The sequence below is a fragment of the Empidonax traillii genome, unplaced genomic scaffold (assembly GCF_003031625.1).
Source record: "Empidonax traillii isolate 1590-97213 ecotype Southwest subspecies unplaced genomic scaffold, ASM303162v1 scaffold817:size391546, whole genome shotgun sequence".
NCBI lineage: Eukaryota > Metazoa > Chordata > Aves > Passeriformes > Tyrannidae > Empidonax > Empidonax traillii.
In genome coordinates, this window is record NW_020956010.1 from 120,015 (window position 1) to 141,865 (window position 21,851).

General features: G+C 49.2%; 1 protein-coding gene across 1 annotated transcript; it reads right to left on the reverse strand.

Moving 5' to 3' along the window:
* Positions 1-469: 469 nt before the first annotated feature.
* On the reverse strand, positions 470-20,470 carry ZBTB40 (zinc finger and BTB domain containing 40). The gene is given in 17 exon segments (XM_027901861.1): positions 470-722; positions 724-875; positions 2,069-2,262; positions 3,495-3,716; positions 3,719-3,836; positions 3,838-3,902; positions 7,226-7,564; positions 8,284-8,374; positions 13,199-13,227; positions 13,230-13,340; positions 13,866-13,900; positions 13,902-13,948; positions 13,950-14,097; positions 15,771-15,846; positions 18,221-18,325; positions 18,919-19,189; positions 20,447-20,470. Coding segments are annotated over 17 exon segments (2,280 nt in total).
* Positions 20,471-21,851: the final 1,381 nt, after the last annotated feature.

Below are 21,851 nucleotides of genomic sequence, written 5' to 3' on the forward strand. Positions count from 1 at the left end.
GGTGGTGGGACATCCCAGGGCTGTTTGCCTGTAGAGAGGATGAGGATGGCCAGACCTGCCTTGGACCCTCCTTTCTAACAGACAGTTACAGCAAAAAACATGGATGGGATCAGAACCTGTGCTGCACAAGGTGCTACCCAAACAGCACTGAAGTCATTTAGCCCAGTTCCCAGGAAGTTCCTGCTGGAGGAGAGACCCAAAGGTCAGCTCTGTGCTGGAGGAGGTCTCCAGCTAAACACCAGTACAGGTGAGAGCAGAAGATACAAAGCAGCCTTTACACACCCTGCAGAGAGGATACCTGTGACTACATCACTGATTCAGCCATGAAAATCTCCATCCTGAATTCTCAGGACAGCTTTTTTTGTTGTTGCCCATAGCCATACACCCCACTTTTGTCCTGCATTAGTCCCCTCCCCTCTGTTCACAGCAGCAGAGGGGTCACAACCAATTCCCATTCTTTTCCTCCGCTTTATTTCTCACGTGTTGGGAGAGAGAGGTGGTCCAGCTGCTGATTGCAGGGAGACTTCCCAGGCAGTGTCTCTGAACCTCTCCTGTCCCTGGTCATTCTGTGCTTGCTGCCTGCCTGGGAGACTGCCTTCCCACAGAAGCCCCGGATCTGCGAGCTGGAGCAGCACATTGAGCTCCTGAACAGTCCAGGGGATACCAAGTGGCAGCCAGAGGCATCCCCCACTGTCTCCCTCTTGGTTTCCTCACAAATCAGAGTCATCAGTCAAGTCCTCCAGAGTCACCTGCTCAGAGCCACTTTGGCTCACGTGGGATTCAGGCAACATCACAAAGACTTGGGAAACAACGAGCTGGGTGCCACCAGAAGAGATGATGTGCTCTGCTGCTCCTTGCTCTGACGTCTGAGTCCCCTGTGGGGAAGGAAGATGGTGCAAGAGTCAGACAGGTACAGCACCACTTTCCCCAGGATCCCTTTGCTGCCCACACCTTCCCCAGCCACAGCTCAGGTAACAACATTCAGCTTCACGCCACAGGTCTGCAATTACAACAGGCATGAGGCTAATGGGAAGCGCCAAACCACAAACACCAGTTATGCAAGAGAAGACAGGAGAGTTAATTTGAATATTTCTCCCCACAAAATTGCTATAATTTAGCTCCACAAGCAGCTGTAGGCAGTAAACACTCTGTGATTATCCACTGGAGGAATGCCATCCCAGGGAATCTTGCACACTGGATTCTCTCATCCAAGGAACTGTTCTCCACTGATGGCTGAGATTTTGAAGAGGAAGAGGCTCGGTTCAAACCTAGCACTGGGCCTCCAGCAAAACAGCTGTAGTCTCATGGGGTGTCATCGGGGTGTTAACAGCCTGTGAGTAGCCAGGCACCTCTGCATACCCTGCCAATCCTCCCCCTTGGCTCCTTAAGGACAGGACTGAGCTGCTTTCCCTCCAGCAAGACCTCGTCATGCCAGCACAGAAATGCCAGAGCACTGTGGGCTGGGGGTTTACATCATGGACCCCTCTAAAAATGGGGAATCATTTCAACCCAAACCGCTCTGGGATTCAATGACTCTGTTCCAGGAGCACCACGACAGCAAGAACCATGTAGAAAGCAGAAGTAACTGGGGAATTATGCTCAGCAGATACAAGACCTGCTCCTCTTCCCACAGGACAAGCACTTACACCTCACTCTGTTTCTCAGTTTTCCCTGAGGAGCTGAACACAGCTGAATCCCCGATCCCTGTCTCAGGTTTCCTTTTGGTGTGAATTCTTGTTCCCTTGTAGCAGTGTGCTCCCACACACATTCCCTCCAAGGCGTGCCATTTGCAACACGACTATTTTTAATTCCTACACCTCTTGCTAGCCAGAATCTTGCGTGAATGAGATTCCTGAGGGTCCAGATGGGCAGATATTTAGCCCTTTGCAGTCACAGCCCATCTCTCCCCATGGACCTGCCTTTTCCCTATGGACTCTGCCTCCTCTGTCCCAATTTATCTCTCTGCCAACCCCAAACTGCTGCACGTGGCCTGGAGAGACATCCTGCTGCAGGAGCAGGCAACAGCAACCCTGGCATGTGAGACCAACTCCTGGCTGCACCAGCTCACCTGGTAAGTGTTGTCACAGATCCCAAAGGGCTTTCCCCCAGTGTGGGTCACCATGAGGTGCTCCAGGGGTGATGGGACACTGCAGATTCTGGAGCAGGTAGGGCAGGGATGGTATTCCATTCATGGCTTGTGGTGTTCCTGCAGGGTGGCAAAGCTCATCTGGCCCTTCTTGCAGCTGTAGGGATCTTCAGTGTCTGCCAGCCAGAAACACAGCACAAACCACAGAGGGCAAAGAAACCAAGGGAAAAGAAGAATTAAGAGACAGTCAAAAAAAAAGGGAGGGAAATGGTGGAAACTAGAACTGGAGTTTGGGCTTTACACATAGGTTTTGCTGTTCCTGCTCACCCACAGCTTTCCATGGTGAGCTCCCAGCGGCCCGTTTGCCATTATTTTTGAGATAACCCTGCTCATAGCATCAAACCACCTTTCCTGGGAGCATCTCAGCACAAGGTCCAGAATGTCCTGGAGGTGCCAGGACCTGCACGGGGACGATTAAATTAGCACCGACCCCAGGTAGCCAGGGGTACTGCACACTTTCACGTTCAAAATGAGTTGCCCAACTGCATCACACTCGTGGAACAGTGGGAAATAGAGCCAAGGACATTTATTACAACCCCAGCAATGCATTCTCTGTGTCCATGAGCTGGAAGAGCCCTGCCTCAGCCCCGGGAGGGCATGGCACTGCAGTGCAGGGGCAGGAGCAGCAGGGGCATGAAAATATGTGGAATTCAGCCAGAGGGAAGGGCAGGAGAAAGTAGGATAACCCAGGAGAAGGATGCATCGCTGGAGTCTAGGTGAGATGGGACAGAGAGGAACTACTCGGGAGAAAAACAAAGAAGGTGGAGGAGAGGAAGACTGCGTGGCTAATCTGAGGAGCTGGATAAGGGGATGAGGGAAAGGCAAAGTGGGAAGCTGCAGGTAAACCCATGCAGGTGAGGGAGGTCGGGGAGTAGCCCAATGCACAGGAGGCCCCCAAAGGATGGAGAAGCCTTGTCTCAGGCTGCTGCAGAGGCACCACTCGACTGTACTGCTCCACCAGCTCACCAGTGACACCAGGGTCCACCGGTGTCCTCCAGCCTGGAGGTCCACCAGGACATCGTGAGCTGCCCCGGGGATGGCAAAGAGACTCAGCTCCTCTTACTTGTCCTGCTAAAGCAGCCAGGAACTGGAACAGCTCGGTTATTTTTGGAGGCTTTTAAATTTGCCAGTAGCCCCACTTTTCCTTGATGAGCCATGTGGAAAACCAATTAGGGAAGAACTAATCAGAAAGTGGTTGTGCTCAGTGGGGCAGGAGAAATGAACTGAGCTGCGTTTCTCACACATGGCACTCACAGAGCTGCAGGGAGGAGGAGGAGGAGGTTTCAGACTATCACTTTATTATATTGTCCAAACTTCTGCCTGAACATCCTGCTCACCCCAACCCTACCTGAGGCATGAGCAAACTCTCCTCCACAGATGTCACATGCCACAGGGAGCTCCTGCTTCTTTTTTTTGGCCATCCCCACCACCTCGTGGACCTCCAGCTGATGCTTCCCCAGTTCCCTCTTGGTCAATTTGACCTGGCTGTACTCTTTACATTGGATCTGCTTTCCTCTGGACACCCAACAGCACTTCATGTGCACCTGCAGGCACCAGCAGAAGTGGAATGTTTATCACAGGCTTTGCAGACAAAACTCTTCTTGGAAGAAGTTTTGTCTTGGGATTCCTTTGCTTCTTTGCCACCAGGTCTTCCTGCCTCGTCCTCACCTTTGTGCAGGGATTTAACTTGGGGATTCACTGTTCACCTTCCACTTCTTGATCCTGGGTTTCTCCCCACTTCTCTCAGTCAAGAGACCTATGGAAATAGCAATTACTGGTTTGGTGGTGACCAGTAGGACTGGATACCTGCCCCTCAGTCTCCCATCTCCTGAATGCTCCTACACAGGCAGTCTGTCCTGCCCAGAGGCAATCAGACACTCTGTCCATCACAATGGTGGCTCTGCCTAAAAATGGCTCTGGCCATGCATAGTAAGATGCATAAAGAGTGATCCTTGAATTTCTCCATCACACATACCAGGGGCCAAGAACAAGGGCCAGATTTTCCTAAAAACTTGCTCTTCATACTGTTGCTTCCAAGCATTTGCCTCCTGCTCAGACACATGAAGTTACAGCCATGCTTAAATGCTTGCAGACCTGAGCCTCAGATAGGATACTGCCTAAATCTGCCACTGAGAGGGGATATCCAGCCCTTAATTACGAGAAATCTCAGAAACACTTCACAAACACAAACTCTTTGAAAGGGAACGGATAATCTTACTACGACCCTTTCGAGTCTTCTGCTTGAGGCCCTTGCTCATTATGTTCATTTCTTACAAAGTTTAATGCTTTCCCTGTCCCTGTAACACCAGCATCTCAAAAAGCACAAGCTGGAAAATTCACCCAGGATCTCAATCTACAGAAAAAAAAAAACCCACAGGGAATGTACGTATGGAAGAAATCAAAATACAAACAGATACATTTGTCTTCTTTGCTATAATGAGAACCAGGGAACTGTGTGGCCATGGAAACCAGCACAGACTTCTCCCTTTGCCAATGCACGGGAAATTCAGCCTGTGCTTGCAAAACTTCGTCTCTTGCCTCCTTCCCTATGGGAAGAACTCAGCAGTGTCTCCCCACACACCACTACTGCCCCAGATGTCCAACCAACTAGACACTAAATGATACATTCCAACAGGCCTGGAAATCTTGAGACCCCAAGTGGTGAACCATAAACCTGTGAACACGTCAAGGGAGAACTTCCAGCAGACTGGAAGGCTGGTTTCCAGTTTGTCCTGCTCTGCCAAGGTTGCTTGACCTGTCACCTCTCAGGTTTCCTCCCACATCCCTGCAACCAACACTGTCGGTTTTTCTGACCCAAGTGAAGAAGGATAACTGTACTTTTTTTTTTTTTTAAACACAAGACCCTGGAGAAGAAAAGCCTTTTCGCAGAGTTTTGACACACTGCTGAGAATGGAAAGCGAGATCTATGTTGACTAACATGATCTCCCAAGAAGTGACTGTAGAAAGCCCTGGAAAACAGATGGCTAGAGAGGAGGTTATGGAGTTGGCTGAAAAAGCCAAACCCTTTCCTTGCATGCACCAGCTGCCAGCACTGACAGTGCTCCACCTATGGCAGGACCCCAAGGAGAAGCCAAGAGATTCCATGTTGTACCTCTACCAAAGGAACCAACCCTCTGCAGTGCTGAGCATGGTTGGGAACGGATGCAGTTTCCTCCACAGGGCACTCCAAGTGCTTCAGCTCACCTAGACGAATTATCAGAAATTTTTGAGGGCTTTTTTTTTGCAGCAGAGATACAAAAGCTGTTGTTTTCAAGTGGAAACGCAGACTGTTCACATCTCCCTGTGGCACAAACGTTCTCAGAAACGTAAGGTCTCCTCAGCTCCAAGAGGAAGCTCACACCCCCAAGACATGAGGCCCAGAGTTATCACTCATACCTCATGCCAAGAGCCACGTGGCTATTGGTCACCTGCACCATTTGGGGCTGGTAAGCAGCGGTGTCAGAGCTGAGGAGCCTCGAAATAAGGATACTGAGGTTCAGGGCAAAGATCTGTAGGATGCCAGAAAGAGGCTGGTACCTGGCAATCCTCCTCTGGACACTTCAACCAGAACAGATGTTTTTGCCAAGCAAATACCATTTTCCAGGGCTTTCGTTTTTTTGATGTTGCTTCTTGCCTGATTTCGTCTCCACCTTGGCCTGACGCCCTGCAAAGGCACTCAGTGGCAGCAGCTCTGCTCTCTTTGATGCTGCTGCCAGAGAGGCAGGATCTGCCAGAGCCATGGCAGCGGCTCCCCAGGCCCCTCTGCGTGTCCACGAGCTCCTGTGGGCTGCACATTCACACCCACACACAAACTGCTGGCTCCACAGTCATCGGGGCGTGAGCCTCCAAGCCCTACAGCTAAACCAGTCACTGAGATCCCAGATTTCTTCTACCTGTGCCCTGCTCCCAGAAACCCAGCCCCACCTTCCAGCAACATTTCCTCACTGCCCAGGACTGTGGGCACACCAGGGTGCAGAGGGTGACCTGCCCCCAGCACAGGGGGGGCTTTGCCTGTCCCTGCCAAGCTCAGAGTGATGGTGAGTTTAAAAGCCACAAGGCTTGTGTTCATTCTTAAAGGCTGATGGCCCTGACCCATATTTTCAAAGTCATTAAACATTGTATCCCTAAAAAAAAGAGGAGACATTAACAGCAACCTGCTTACTTCTAACTCCCCAGCAATCTACTGGCATTTCCACAGGAGGAAACAGGGATGGATTGAGCTGAACTAGCGCCTGTGCTCGGATAAAATCCACACTGTGCACATCCCAGTGGACTCCACAGCCCAAATAATGTGGATGCTCTCGCAAACACGAAGCCATGAAAATGTATGTGAGCAAACAGAATTAGCAAGTCACATTTGCATCTTTTCCAGGAGAAAGCACACCTGCAGTTACCTTCCTGGACCTCTGTTATCCCTGTCATTAAAAGCACCAAATTCAGTTCAGAAAATTTTCCTTCAAATGCAGAGACACAACTGGGCTCAGCTGGAAAGCCTCCCACAGCTCAGGGCAGGGCTCACACGTGGTTACAGCTCTGCATTTGTTCTGGAGCTCATCAAATTGCTCTCTGTGTGGGATGGTGGCACATGGCACACAGCACAGGAACAGACCCCATTTTGGTTTTCCCCTGGGGGGCCAGGCTACAGCCTGCCTTTGTTGGTTAAACCATTCCCTCTTCTGTGCAATCCTTTACTATTATTGTTGTGTTTATTGCAATTTCTTCAGTAAATTGTGACTCCAATTTGTAATCCTCTTAGGATTTCTTTTTTTCCTCCACTATCGAAAAGGGGGCTGTTTGAGTGGGCTTGGTCTTCCTGCTGAGTTTTAAAACCAGCACAGATCCTCACAGGGGAGCATTTCCTCCGTAAAGTACATATGGAGCAAGGCCAAATTAAAGCATTCTAAGAAAATTAACTCAGAAAATAGTCTTGGACCAGAAACTGCACCATCATGGTCCTCTTTGCACGAGACAAGTGTGCTCTGCCATGACCTGGCCAGGGCATTGGGCCCACCAGGACTCTTGGTCCACCACCAGTCACCTGTGATCACGTGTAAAAGGTGAAGCCTGTGCTTCTCTTACCCACACAGCCCAGCTCCTGCATCACTGGCTGAAGGTCTAGGAAGGACTCATGGACACTGCACAGCACCTGGCAGAGCTTCATGGCCAGGACACACTTCTCCTGGGCTGTGCTCAGAGCTGCTTTCAAGGAGGCCTCTGAACTTTCCTTCTGAGCAGAAACACTCAGTAGCTGGAGAAATAATAAGATAAGATCACCTGACAGAGATTTTGGGCTGTGAAAGGTCAGGTTGGTCTGGGAGTGAGGGCACATCCTTCCTGATTCATGTCTACTGCTTGGAACCTGCTTTGAGAAACCAGAAAAGAAATCCCTTTCCATACACGTCTGTCCCTCCCTGATACACGTGAATGAGTTGGGAGAATTTCAGGATTAAGAGAAGTTATAATAAAATAAATTCTCAGACTTTCTGTTTTGGTGTTAAACCACTTTAAACCACCTTTGCATGAAGAAAGAGGTTGTTCCTCAACACCTGGCAACATTACCAGCTCACCTAAGTCGTAAACCTGTGCTTCATCAGATCTCTTCATCACAACTCATATTTAATCTTAATCTGCCCTCTGTCATCTTAAGGCCATCTCCCCTTGTCTTGTCACTTGCAAAAAGTCCCTCTCCAGCCTTCCTGCAGGCCCTCATTAATATAAAACACCCAATAAAGCATCCAACACACTCGCTTCAGCAGAGGGGCACTTCCAAATTCGGATGGCTTCCAGCGCTTATGAGGGCCTGTTCTCCAGGCTGAGCACAGAGGGGATAGTGGAGCTGGGATGGAGCCACCTGGTGAACCCCAGGCTCTCAGGCCGATGGGCCTCCAGCTGGATATCACCTCAGCTCTAAAAGGTTTGCTCATTGTAAAACCTGAATGCACAGAGCCACAAACAAAGCAGCCACAGTTTGCCAAACAAAGTGCTTTTCCAACAATGTTTCACTGAGGATACAGGTGTTGAGAACCATTGGAAGAAAAGAGGTTGCTGGCCAGGGAAAGGGTGAGGAGTTAGAAAGCAGCTGCTGTCAGCAGCAGGAGAAGCTCTGGGAAAGCATAAGGGAACACCAAAGTCATTACCTGCTTGGAAGAAAAACTCTGCACCAGGTTGTTTCCAGATCTCCTCCACGAGCAGGTTCAGGGATGAAGGTTCCTGCACAGCCATCAGCAGCTGCCAAATGGCAGAGACAGACAGCGACTGCTGACAAGAGGGAGGTGAAACCGCTGGCCTGCTGCCCCACAGCCTGCTCCATGGCCTTGGAGAGCCCACAGTGGCACTAACACACCCCATCCACCTGCCTCCTACATCCCAACCTGCTCCATGGGCTTGGAGAGCCCACAGTGGCACTAACACACCCCATCCTGCATCACACTTAGATACAGAATCACAGAACATTCTGAGTTGGAAGGGACCCCCAAGGACACGAACGAGGCTCACCAAGACCCAGCCTGCCCTTGCTCCCCTACCTGGCTCACAGTGCAGCTTCAGGGGAGACCAAAAAAGCCCGGGCAGATAGTTCTCCCTGGGTCACTAATGCTCAGGGCCTTATCCTCACAGCACACCTGGATTCACCTTCAAGCTTGGGATGAACACGACAAATCAGACAAATCCAAAGCAAAGACAGCACAGAATGTCCTCTGCCCACATGTCTCTAACATTGGCACCCAAATGTCTCCTGAGTCTCCATCCAGGTCTGAGCCCAGAAGAAGAAAGTCTCAGTTTTCAGCATGTTCAGCAGGTGACCATGTGGCTTTGCCTCTGAAGGCAGTACTTCAAGAGGTTCAGCAGCCTTTTCTGATTCCCTGGAATCACAAAGACCCCATTACTGACTCCTAATTGGAGTTTCACTGCAAGAGGTCTGTAAGTCAGAGCGTTTGATGCACTCCACCAAGAAGGAGCTCTGAAGTGCCCTGGCTCATGTCTCTCTCGTCCCCTTGTATGACCATCAAACACATTAACATTTTACAAACACCCAGGTGGTCCAAGGTAATCAAGGATTTGCTGGGCTTAGTTGGTGAAAATGTTAAGGGCACACAAACCAGGCCTGCAGTTGCAGAGCAGTCACAGCACCTTCTTCTCTCCCTTACACCAAAAAAATGCAACTCTAACTCTATTCCTTTCTGCTCCCTGATCTAATTCCAAGTGGATCTGCTGAAGTTTGCCTTGATAAATCAGAACAATGATGACTCCAGAGTAACACCCCAACCCTTTAAAGATACCCCAGTGTCAGGACCCAATGGACTAAGTCAAGGAAGAGGAACAGTGTTTATTCAGGATAATGAAGAGACTTAAGAAAAATCTACTGTGTCCCAAAAGTAATCTATGATTGTACTTGTCACCTGATTAGTTGATAAATAAAAGTGAAAACTGCCAAACAGATGAATGTGAGGAGGATTTTTTCACCATTGAAGTTTCTAAATTGAAGAAGATGCAGTTATACTTTTGTAGGAGAAACCAAACCCAAACCTTATAGTTCATCCAAGACATCCATGCCCAATTTTTATTTGTGTACTTCTGCCTTTTAATCATTCTGGTTCAGTACCAGTAAGAACAATCCATGATTCTCACAGATTCATTTTCCTGGGAGAAAGGCAGCTAAACACACACAGCTTGGGGAGGAAAGATAAAGTCTGTGGGACCCAGAAGACACACAGTGCCGGGTAAGGAGAGAAAACTCTCTGGGATGGAGAAGGAGGCAATGGCAGGCTGGGGGGAATAATACAGGAAAGATTTTGAGCTATTATGAAAAGCTCCCCAAAGAAAGACTTCTTGGAGACACGACTCTGATCCCCAGCAAAGCCAAGGGAAATTCACGGATTAATTATTTCCCTCCTTCTCCCATCAGAATGTTTCTGATTTTGTGACACAAATTTGAGCTGCTGTGAATGCACTCTCAGCTCTGCTGCCGTGCCAAGGTGAGCTCCAGTACCAGAGTGTGCCCCGTGCCAGGTGCAGGACCTCCTCCCTTCCATCAGCAGGACAGCATGGTGACACCAGAGGTGCCACCAGCCAATCCATCAGCCACTCGTAAAATCAAATCATTCCCTCCCTCTTCATTTCCAAGATAAGAAATATTTGTGCTTCTGTTTGTTCAAGCTGCAATTTGAGGAGAATCAGCTCTGTGTAATTAAGGAATGCTCCTCCTTGGAATGGGTATTACCACGAGATAATTAACCATGCTGGGAGTCTGGTGTTTCAAGAAAGCAATCGTGCTTAACAAATGACAAAGCAAAGTGCCTGTCGGGAATGTTTGCTACAGAGGAAATTATCAGCATTATGAGCACAGTTTTGCTTTCTATTAAACACTCATTTACATTTCACTGCATGTTAATTTAGTTTTTAATTTTCATGTGACTTCAGAGTCTCTCGATGCGAATTGCTCAGGGTACGTCTAAACCCACCCAAACTCGGAGGACTGTCCCACCAGGCAAAAGAAGGGGGCTCTTGAGTCCCTGAACCACCACAAGCAGGCAGCAGCAACAAAATCCCACCAAAATAAACAGGAGGAGGGACCTGGCCATGCAAGAGAATGATGTCTAAAGGGGACACGAAGTGTTGCATTCCCATCAGCACACTCTGCTCCACATAAGGGACCACCTTTCCTCAAGTTATTCACTCACTCAGGTCTGTAACCTCTCCTAAAATTTCTCCTTTCTCATTCAGGATGCAAACTTCAGACAGTTCTCCTACCTTTAACATAAAAGAAACTAATCCAACAGCTCCTCCTCCGCTCTAATGAGCACCTGAACTCCTTAATTAGTTTCTCTCATTTCTAAAGATCCCTTCTTTTGTAGCCCAAACTCTGTTAGCGAACCTGTTGATGTGTCCTCCCATTCAATTCACACCGAGTTGCCTCTGGATCCCTCAGTCCTATTCTGAGAGAACACAAAAAGAGGTACAAGAGCAGCATCTCTTGGGGAGCTCACGCTGTATTGTGGTCACTCTGAACTCTGCAACAACCTAAGCCATGAGAAATCACCAATGGAAAGGTTACCTGCTCGTCTTTTGTATCCAACTTTATTTCTTTTAGGTGATAATCTGCATTCAAATCCTCCACCCCACCTCCCCACATTACAGAAATACTAAAACAGCGACAGAAGTTAAGCACTCAATAAAAAAAAAAAAAAAAAAAAAAAAAAAAAAAAAAAAAAAAAAAAAAAAAAAAAAAAAAAAAAAAAAAAAAAAAAAAAAAAAAAAAAAAAAAAAAAAAAAAAAAAAAAAAAGAGAAGGGCTGGGTTAAAAAACTCCAGAAAATAACTAGAGGTTTACAGAGAAGCTTCACAAAATATCACGTACCGGTTTTCCAGCAAAGAAAATCAAACTTGCTGCATGCCCAGCTCAGACCAGGCCCAGAAAGAACCCAGCTGCCCAGAAAAAAAGGCTGCTACATGTGAAACCAGCACTTGTCTTGCTGAATAAATGTGTAGCTAATGAGGCAGTGACTGCGAGAAGAAAAAGGAAAGCCTCATCTTTATGAACCCTTGGAGAGCTAGATCCCATCCCTGCCAGCCCAGAGCCCCAGTGCAACACTGGCTGAGTCAGGTAAGACAAAACCTTCAGAGGTGCCTGCAAATTCCATGTTCTTTTTCCCAGTCCCTGAGATACAAGTGATCCACCTGCACATGTGCTATGGGCCCGCCATTTTAATCAGTTTTTCTGGAATAATTAAACACTTTTCCGTTGGTCTGAGGGGAGGGGGTGGAATTAAACAAATAAACCAAACCTGAAAAGCGGGAAAGCCGTTAAGATCAAGTCTACACTTGGCAACTTCTGCCTTGTTTTCACGTGCCACAGCAGGACAGAGCTCTGCCCCCTCCTTACTGGAGTGTCCCCCAAATAACATCCATTATTTGATGGGAAACTGTGGGCAGAAACAAGAGCATGAAGGGATCCCATAGAGAGGAGATTTTGGTATTCAGAGCAAGGTTTGGAGGCTCTGCAGCAAACGGAGCACACAGTGACTGACAAGGATGAAAAGAAACATGGAATAACACTGCTCCTCCACCAAAGGGGGCAGGGGCCCTGCAGCACATGATGATGCAATTACAGGCTGTATCCTGTGCCCAAGGAGCAGAATTACGATGGCAGAATGGTTTTGGTTATTACTGGGGGGTTGTGTTTGTTTCCTAAAATGGGAAGGGAAGCAAAAAAATGGGTGAATTTCAACTACCTGATTCCACAAAGACAGAAAGAAGAGTGCAGGGAAAAGGTGCGGCCTTTAAAAGAAAGGCCACACTGCAACATGAACAGGCATATAAGAAAATCCTGATTTCCCCAGTGCTGATGAAGCTGCCAGAGCTTGGTGCAACTTTCCACTCACTATAATCCTGTGTCAGAGGAACTGACTGATGTGACAAACGAGGACAGGAGGTCTCAAGCTGCGTCCTGACCGCAGCATGCGAGGGCACCCTGTGAGTTCCACCTGCACAGGGTACAGCCAGCTCCCCCCAAACACAGAGGAAAGCAGATTATGCACAGAATTTTGTCCTTTATGGCTTCTGCAAATCAGCACACATAGTGCAACCACTTACAGGAAAGGAGAGCAACAGTCCTCCCCACCAACTGCTGCCTTCAACACACAAAAAGTTACAGACAACTGTGTGGTAGGAGCCACATAAAAGAGTTAAAGCTGGGAGTCAGCTGAAAGGGAAGTTGATGACCAGGAACTGGCAAGCAGGTAGCAGAGTAGTTCTGCTCACACTCCCCTACAGAGCCTTCTCCATGCTCCCAAAAAGGTATTTTCAGGGATAGGGGGAATACCAGGCACCTCCACTTGCAGGGGCAGTCTGACACGGATCCTGGTTTTGAGGTTGCCTTCACTGCTCAGCTGTCACTATTCCCACAGTCCACCACAGAAGGACCTGAGACCACACACATGCTTTGCAGGGGGCAGGTGAAACAGCCAGGTGAGGCAAACCACAGTAGGGCGCTGCCCTGCATCCCGCTGACATCCCACCTCGCCCACACAGTTTGCCTCATTCCAGATGTTGTTACCCCCTTCTCCGAGGGGGTCAGGAATCCTCCTCTGCTGCCTCCAAGAACTCCACGATGGGGCTGAGCTGTGTCACGCCCTGGATCAGCTCCTCCCTGCAGCCCAGCAAGCCAGCGGTCAGCGTCTCCTCCTCGGCTCTGTTCTCTGGGGGGGGAAGAGGATTCAGAAACACAAGAGAAGAAACAAGTCAGTCTAAAGGAACTGACAGGCTCCTGAAGCAAGGGAGACTCTGTGAAAGATCTAAGTGAATAGCAAAGCTCATCCCAAGCACAAGCAGCAGAGGAAAATCACTTTACTATTCTCTTTAAACTCTATGAAAGGAAAACGTCTGATTTATCTAACAGAGCACAAAGCCATAAAGCAAGCTGGAGGTTAACACCAGGTTTGCAAGGCCACTGCTTTGTGTCAGGCTCGAGTAAGAAAGAAGCCTTCAGTCCCAAGCCTCAGCTGTGCTCTGACCCACGCTGGCTGCCAGCCATCGATCCAGCCCTCCGGGCAGTGATGGGGAGAGCCCTTAACAGCTACACCTGCTGCTGCAGGCAGAAATGCTCCAGGATCTTGGCCAGCTCGTGATAAACCTCCTGCATCCAAGGATTACAGAGTTTCTCTGCTTTGCCTGTAAGATTAGCCACTCAATTTGCAAGAGGCAGCACCCAATGTCCAATTTACCTCCTTGCCGTGGGGTTTCTCCAGTGCCCTGTTCCCAGCAGAGCCGCTCTCATCCTGGAATTCATGTCTTGAAACAGCTTCAAGGAAAGGCATGAGGGTCTGAGTGTCCAGGGGCCAAGCATCCTGGGTGTCACCATCCTGGCTGTGAGCATCCCTGAGCTGAACACACTCCACTTTGCTCAGCAACTTCTTCAACAGTGCCTGTTCCCTCGGCCAGACAGGCAGCCAGAGCCTACAGCAGAACAGAAACACAAGAAGGTTTGGATAACAGAGTGAACTGTCCTGTACAAACACACACAACAAGCAGAACCCTGGGGGTTTTGTTCAGGGGACAAAAAAAATTAAATAGAACCAAAAAAAAAAACAACCCCCCCCACATAAACACACACCACTGAACCCAAGCTCCGGCCCCAGGAAGGAGGGCAGCAAGCCCTGCTGCCAGCCCTTACCTGTACAGCAAATCCCACAAATTGGAGCTGGTTCCAGCACCAAACCTCTCTTCGTGTCTTCCCCAAATAGCCACAGGCCAGTAAGGGTAAGGGACCTGATAAACCATGGATTATCACCACTACTTTGGAAGGCCAAGGCTAGGGCAAGGGATACTATATCTCACTGCAGAACAAGGAGGGATCACCTGCACAGAAAGCAGAGAGCACTTCAAACAGGGCTTTTGGCAATCTCCATCCTCAATCCCAGTGGAGTTTTGTCTCCTAAAGCAAGCTCTGGAGAGGAGGCACACAAACTCTTGAGTGCCGTGGGCTCCCAGCGTGCCGGGCAATCAAACCCAGAGCTCCAAAAAATCTACTTCAGTGACCCGAAACAGCAACCAGAGGCAAACGTGCCTGTGCAGTTACGGAAATAAAAGGCAAAGAAATAAGCTGGAACTCTTGCTCCCATTTCCCCGGAGTCCTTGAGCGCTGTAAACACTGCCCCTGCAGACACAGGCTCCCCAGCTCTCCAGGAGACACGCCAGCCTTTACTGGAGACTCCAGGGATGCTATAAAGGTGCCTTTGAAGCGGGGAGTTCAGCCCCGCTCCGGGGAGAACGGCCATTTTCTGCTGTCACTGTCATTTTTATTGCAGTGATGAAAAGACTGAGTGCAACTGCTCGGGGCTGCGCCGGGGGAGGGCGGGCTGGCTTCCCCAGCAGGTGGAAATGCTCCCAGCTTTGGGGAGCGAGGCAGTGCAGTGACCTAGTGCAATGACCATCCTCAGAGGGGGAGCTGCACGAGGCCCAGCTTCTCCCACTGGGTCTTCCTGCCGAACGGAGAGCGTGGACATGAAGGGCTCTGGTGTAAAGAAGAAAGGAGATGCCGCAGATGCGCTGGAGAACAAACTTAAAGGTGTGTTTTGTTTTTTTTTTTTAATGCAAACATTAATTTGTAATGAGACTTGATAACCAGATCATGTTTGTTCTCAAGGTTTGCATGCCTGGCCCCTTCCAGATCAAAACGAGCCTGTAAAACACAAAATACCTCCAACTCTCGCCGTCCTAAAGGTGCTCAGATCCTGCCAAATCCATGTTTGTACTAATACGGATGAAAACTAACTTGCATTGTTGCAATATATTTTTTTAAATTGGGAATTTTTTTTTATATTAAAATAGCATAGCATTGCTACCCAGAGCCCCAGTTATCACCATGCATATAATCATCAGAAAAAAAAATATGTTCCCATTTCTCCTTCAGAAACCCAAACTGCTTTTTTTTCAAGCCTGCATCTGTACGTGACTGATGAGGGAGACCCCCACGAAGGCTCTGTGGACAAATGCTGACCTCCTGCTGGCTCCACACAACTGGAGCGAAAGCTCAGCCCAAACTTCTGCACAACTACAGAGAACAGAGTGGAAAAAAGTTCTTCTAGCTCTGTCACCACGAAAGGAAAAAAAAAAAGCAAAACCCTCACAAGCTTTCGCTCCTAATCAGGATGCAGAAGATAACAGGAAACTTCTTTCTTCTGCTGCATCCAGAAATCCCTGCAGCTGCAAATGAAGGACGACAACGACTGGACAGGCCCACAGGCAATAGAAACGATCCACAAGCACAGTGGCATTTATTCTACGTGGGAGCATCAGCGCTCCCCCACTTCATCTGAACCCAGCAGTACAGGGAACAAATGAGCTGTGCAATAATTTGAATTGAGTTTCTCCTAAGAGAGCACAGGAAGATAAGACTTGACACCAGCAAAGCTCTTCCACGCTTCCCCAAATTACTGCAATTTCGGTCTTGTTCTCATTTCCAAGCAGGTTTCATCCAAGCCAGAACCAAATTAGATAGGAATAGTTTATGCGAGATACACAGAGAAACTCTAAAGCAAAAACAAGCCCAAAAATCACATCTCCCTAAACTGAAAAGCAATTCATCTGCATTTTTCAGTTCGGGGAGCAAAACAGAACACCAAAATCAGAAGAGAAGCAACAGTTCTCACAAAAGCCAGCCTTGTACCACAAACCTTCTTGGGAAAAAAGCCCACGACCAAACAAATCTCCACTGGAAGCAGGAGGAAACAGGCAGGAACAGCAGAGGGGAGCAGACAGGAGTGCTGCAGGGAATGAGGCACCATGTAGGGATGAGCTCACCAGCAACAGAAGCATCATCCAAACCCAAATCCCACAGAAACCAGAGGGGCCTGAACACCAGGACACCCTTAGCCTGCAAAACCCACCTGAACCCTCACACTGTCCAGGCTCTGCTGCCCAAAGCACATCACTGCTTGCTCAGAGAGATCAGCCACCCCCAAAAGACTCCCAAGTGGAAGGACACAAGGGATGGGAGATCTCCCCTGCAGCAGGGCAAGCACCCCAGCAACACTTTCTGCAAAGAAACTGCATCTCACCAGCTTCCAGACCGGCTTCTACTTGCCCCGAGGCACCCAAGACTTCAAGCAAATGACTGGCAAGACGATACAAAGAAGGGGAGGGGAAAAAGGAGAGAGAAAGAAAATCCATTGACATCTAGCACTGGCACAACCTCAGCCTGAATTACACATCCGAGCTGGGCTCTGAGGAGCTGAACTCGCACTTCAAGCATGACTTTAAAAACACACTGCTGTGCTTCCCCCTAATGAAAACACCAGGGCCTCGATGGAAAGAGCTGCTCTGTGCGCTACAAACAGAGCCCAGACTCAGTGCATGTGCCCACAGGTCCCGCTGATCCCAGGGGGGGGCTCAGAGAGGGACAGATCTGGCTCAGCCCTTGCTTACAACAGGCTGCAGCCTGTTCCCCCACTGCCCTGGGGCTGACACTTTTCATGCTTGTCACAGCTGAGAAGTGATTTTTCGGGGAAGGCTTAAAGAAAATCCATTTCTCATTTATTCAGCGTTTATTTATAGCTGCAGAAAAATTGTCCAGCCACCGCTTTGCAGTCAGGCACCCACCCAGAGCGGCTGTGAGCACCACAACCTCTCTGCTTGGCTCCTGCTGCAACAGCTCTTTTGGGAGCACAAAGGGCCGCGAATGGGTCTGTAAACCTTCCCTGCCGGGTCTGAGGTGCTGAAGGAACGTGAAACAGCAGTGATTGCAAAGCAATAGCAAGCGAGGCCATGGTGCAGCAGAGAAGCTGCAGCTCACCTGCCTGGGCACTCAGCAGGCACAGCAGAAAACAATCCTGTGCTCCATGTTTTGGGGTTTTTTTCTCTAACAGACATAATGCCTTGGGCTTTTAGAAGCAGAATGCCACCGCAGCCAAAATGTTGCACGTCCTGCTGTTTCTGTGGTGGCTCTGAGCTGGGACAACGGCTGGCATGTGGCTACCACTGCTCAGAGCCCAGAGCACCCTTCAGCACACTCCGAGCACCAGGCTCAGCTATGCCCTCCAACAGTCACCAAGCATCATTCCCCAGCTCTGACTGCTCCTAGAGCAGCACACTGCCAGGAGAAACCTCACGGGGCAGAACCTGGCACCCCCCTGCCACCCTCCATTCCACTGCCCCCTCGGCAGCCCTGCCATCCACAGAGCACGGCAAGACAGAGCCAAGAGCCTGGGAAATCTATATTGGGAAATCTAGATCTCATATGTCAGTTGTTTACAAGTCGATGCAGTTCCTGAAGCAAATGCCATAAACAGGAGGGGAGAAATCTGTGCTGGAGCTCTCCTACAACGCAAGGATGTCTTCAGGGCAGGACACACTTCTTTATCTGTGTGTATGAGCAGCTTGCACTTACAGATGCTTCTCTCCAGGGTGGTGCTCAGGTGAGCACATGTTGCCCTTCAAACAACCAGGCACCAGTTTCCCATGCAACAATTTCCTGAACAAGGCACAAACTATCCTAGCCCTTAGCAGGATGGGCTAAGAAAAAACCTGTAACATTTATGGAAGCAAACACACCTACCTCCTTTTGAGAGGCATCAGTTGCTCTGCTCGAGTCTTTTCAGCACAGCCTGGGCATCAGAAAGGGCCTCAGAGAAAACACTTTCATATCCAAGAAAGAAATCCAGTTTACAGCTTTTGCTCTCTGCTGCTGTGCGAGAGAAACAAGATGAGTTATTTGCTAATTGAAGGGATTCGCAGAAAGCATGATGTGACTGAAAGGCATCGGTTTGTAACCAGCACATTGGCTATAATAGGAAAACTGTGACTTACAAATCCCTTCTGAAGATATCACAGAGCCTGGAGGGAAAACCAACGGTTTATTTAACACCAGTTATAAATGGAACATTTATTTTAAACCCAGTACAGCCTCTGTTTTCCTCCCATGCTGAACAGGAGTTTAAAGGATAAGGTAGCATTAGTAGGCAACTCTGTTCACTTGCTGTTAGACAGACTGTCTGATCAGCCCCGTGTCCTGCACAAACACAGATCCCACCACAGGGCAGATGCATTCACACACCTGGGCGTGAAAAATTTTGCTCACTACAGCTCTGGCAAAATGGTGAGCGTGAAACAACTGCAAAAGCCAAAGGAAGAAAATCCCTGCAGAACAGGGTGTTGCTACCAACCCAAGGCAAACTGAAAGGATCAAACATAGAGGAGAAGATGGCCCATAACAGGAAAATGGGAGTCGATGTGTTGCCAACAGGAGGCAGTTCTGTGCCCAGACCTGTGGAGTCTCACCAAAATCCCTCGATTGCCCTTTCCCCTCTGGAGGCTCAGCAAGCTCTGGAGGCTCTTCCACACAGCCACTCCACTCAGCATGGGCAGGCTGGTCAGGGCCAGAGCTTGAGTCCTGCTGGAGGGACCTGGAGACACTCGGCATCAAGTCATGGTGAACCCAGGTGCAATTCACAGTAAGTTCCTGGCCAGGAGCAGAAATATCTGCTTCCATTTCTGCTTCTACAGGGCCAGGTAAAGGGCTGGAGCTGATGCTGAATTCAGCAGCTGGTTTCTGAAAGGACAGGTGGGGAAGCAGGGGAGGAAGACCTGTTCAGATCATCCACCAAACACAGAGGAGAATCTGAGAAGCTAGTTTTGATCTGCAAAGCACTAAGTGGTTTGTGACCAGTTCATTTTCTCCCCACATCACTGGGGCAGGGCCACGTGAACCTTAGAGATAGCGGTCTGCTTGCAGCCCAGAGCCTCAGCACACCAAGGTCCCAACTCATCAATTCACAAGTCTTTGCCCCCAAGCTATAATTTTGTTGCAGAAGTCCACAGCCCTAAATCTCATCTACCAGAGCCTTCCTTTTACTCCCTCCCTCCCCACCCTGTTGCAGGAGGGAGAACATCCAGGACATCTGCCAACAGAATTCTGTATCAGCGGGATACCTGGAGTTTTTATCTAAGCTAGACAAGATAAAGATGTCACTGCCTTGTCTACACACCTGGATGTCTAACACTGGTGCAGGCCACAAAACAGCATGAACACTGGAGAAAGAGCACCTGGATGGACACGATTTACATGACCTTCAAGGCTTAACGTCTTTGCACTCAGCTTCCTGCTCTCTTTCAGAGACCAGGAGTAATGCTGCCTGTCACCAGGGCACGAGCTTTAATCCACGGTGGTGGATCCCAGACAGGCGGGAGAGCTTTTCCTGAGCAGCCAAGAACTCCCACTGCTTTAAAGATGAAGTGCTATGGGACATGTTTTGGAAGATCCCAGATGGTTTTGACATCCCCTCAAAGCAGAGGTGTCCTGCCCCCCATCTGGGTACCTCTGAAGCGAGAGCACACGGTGGTTAGGTCCTTCTCTGGAGGGCAGGAAAACCTGAGTGGGCTGGGAGCCCACCCTCCTGCTTCTCAGAGGCAGAGCTTCTCCGGGCACATTGCTACCAAAAGTTGGCTGGTGTGCAGCTCATCTTTGCAAGCACCAGATCCACCCCTTCAGCCACGCTCAGGGCCGGCCACCTGCACTTCCAGCCTATCCAACACGTGGGTTCTGCTCTTCTCCCACGCTGTTGTAAATCACAAGGAACCAACTGCCACGAGCGGAGTCACTGCTGGCCGTGGGAGAAGAGAAAGGCCTGATTCTTTTGCCAGGCTCCACATAAGCAGCATTTTTAGTCCACCCACTCTTTCCCAAAGCTGAAGGACTTCCAGTATCTGAGATGAAACTGGGTCTGCTGGTTAAATCATAATAGCTGTGGCTCTTTCTCCAAAAGGACAAGCAGGAAACATCGATGTCCTGGAAGAGACGTCTGCTCACTTTGCCATGAATAGCCTTCTGCATGAAACCTATTGCTTGCACCGTGGCAAGCTGGAGGAGGCAGCAGCACCGTCTGCTCCCTCTATTCCTGGCAGGAATATAGAAGACATATTTGCTCATGACAGCTCGGAACAGTGAAGCTCTAAGCAGCCCAGCAGCATGTCCCCTTCTTCATTACAGCAACTCAGAGCACTGGAAAATGTGTCCTCAGCAATTAGCACAGACATATTTGTTTAAATACATTTTACTTCTTTAATTATAGGGACCCAGCAACCCAGCACTGCCAGAGAGAAAGGGCATTTGTAACAAGGGGTGATGGCCAAGACCAGCCTCAAGGCAACTGCCCCCTACTTAGGGCACACTTCAGGCTTTTATTCAAAGCTTAGAGCCAGAAGGGACCACACCAGCAATCTGATTCCTCATCCATCACTGCCTCCCAGATTTCCAGGCTCAGTAACTTAGGTTTGGCTAAAGCCTCTCTTCCAGCAAGGTGCCCCATCATAATAAGAACTGATTTTTAGGGGGAGGAGCCTCCACCACCACAGTTATTCTAACTGTTAATTTACTTGTCTTCTTTCTCACCTGAGTTTGTCTGGCTTCATCTTCCAGCCATCCTCTGGATGACTTCTGGGAGATCTGGCTGGGGGACTGGGTGGAACTGGGAATGTCTGAGAGCAGGTAACTGATCCTTCAGCAGCAATGTGAGTGCTGACACAAGAGGAGCTGTCTGCCTCTGCCAGAAGCACTGGCAGGAAAAGGCCAACTGTCACCTCTTCATCTTAAAGCTGCTTCTCTGCATCCCTCCTGGGACATACTGCCAGTAAACCAAGACGAAGTCTGACTCACTTGAGTGTCAAAGGGGACAAAGGAGACAGGGCATTTGCCCATCTGAGCTGCACAACAACCGGGCTTTGCATAATTAATCCTTTAATCGGACATCTTAAACCCCCTCCTTCCAGCTTTCCAGGGAGAACACCAAGATGCCTTAGGAGTTTTCCTTCCACCAGCTTCCAGTGAGACTGTGAAATAAGCAATTTAAGCCAAATTCTCAACAGTGCCTAAAATTCCTAAGGCTCTACTTGACAACATGTTCATAAATGTCCCCCACCATCCTTCAGCAGCAGTTGCCATCTGTGACTGCTCTCAGGTCATTTCAGCAAAGATGCCCCTTCTTCTTCTGAACTCCCAAATAGAGATGGTCCAGAACAGGTCTGCAGCAAACACTACCCTCCACTGTTCAGTTCCAGCCCATTCCACCTTTTCCCAGGTATTCCTGCCCTCACACAGCTCCACAGTTTGAGGGAATCATGTCTTTAAGCTATATTAGCACAGGAAAAAGATCTGTTGAGAGCAACAACCTTTCTTCACAGAGAAGGAGGAAAGATGGACACCCAATTCTATCTAA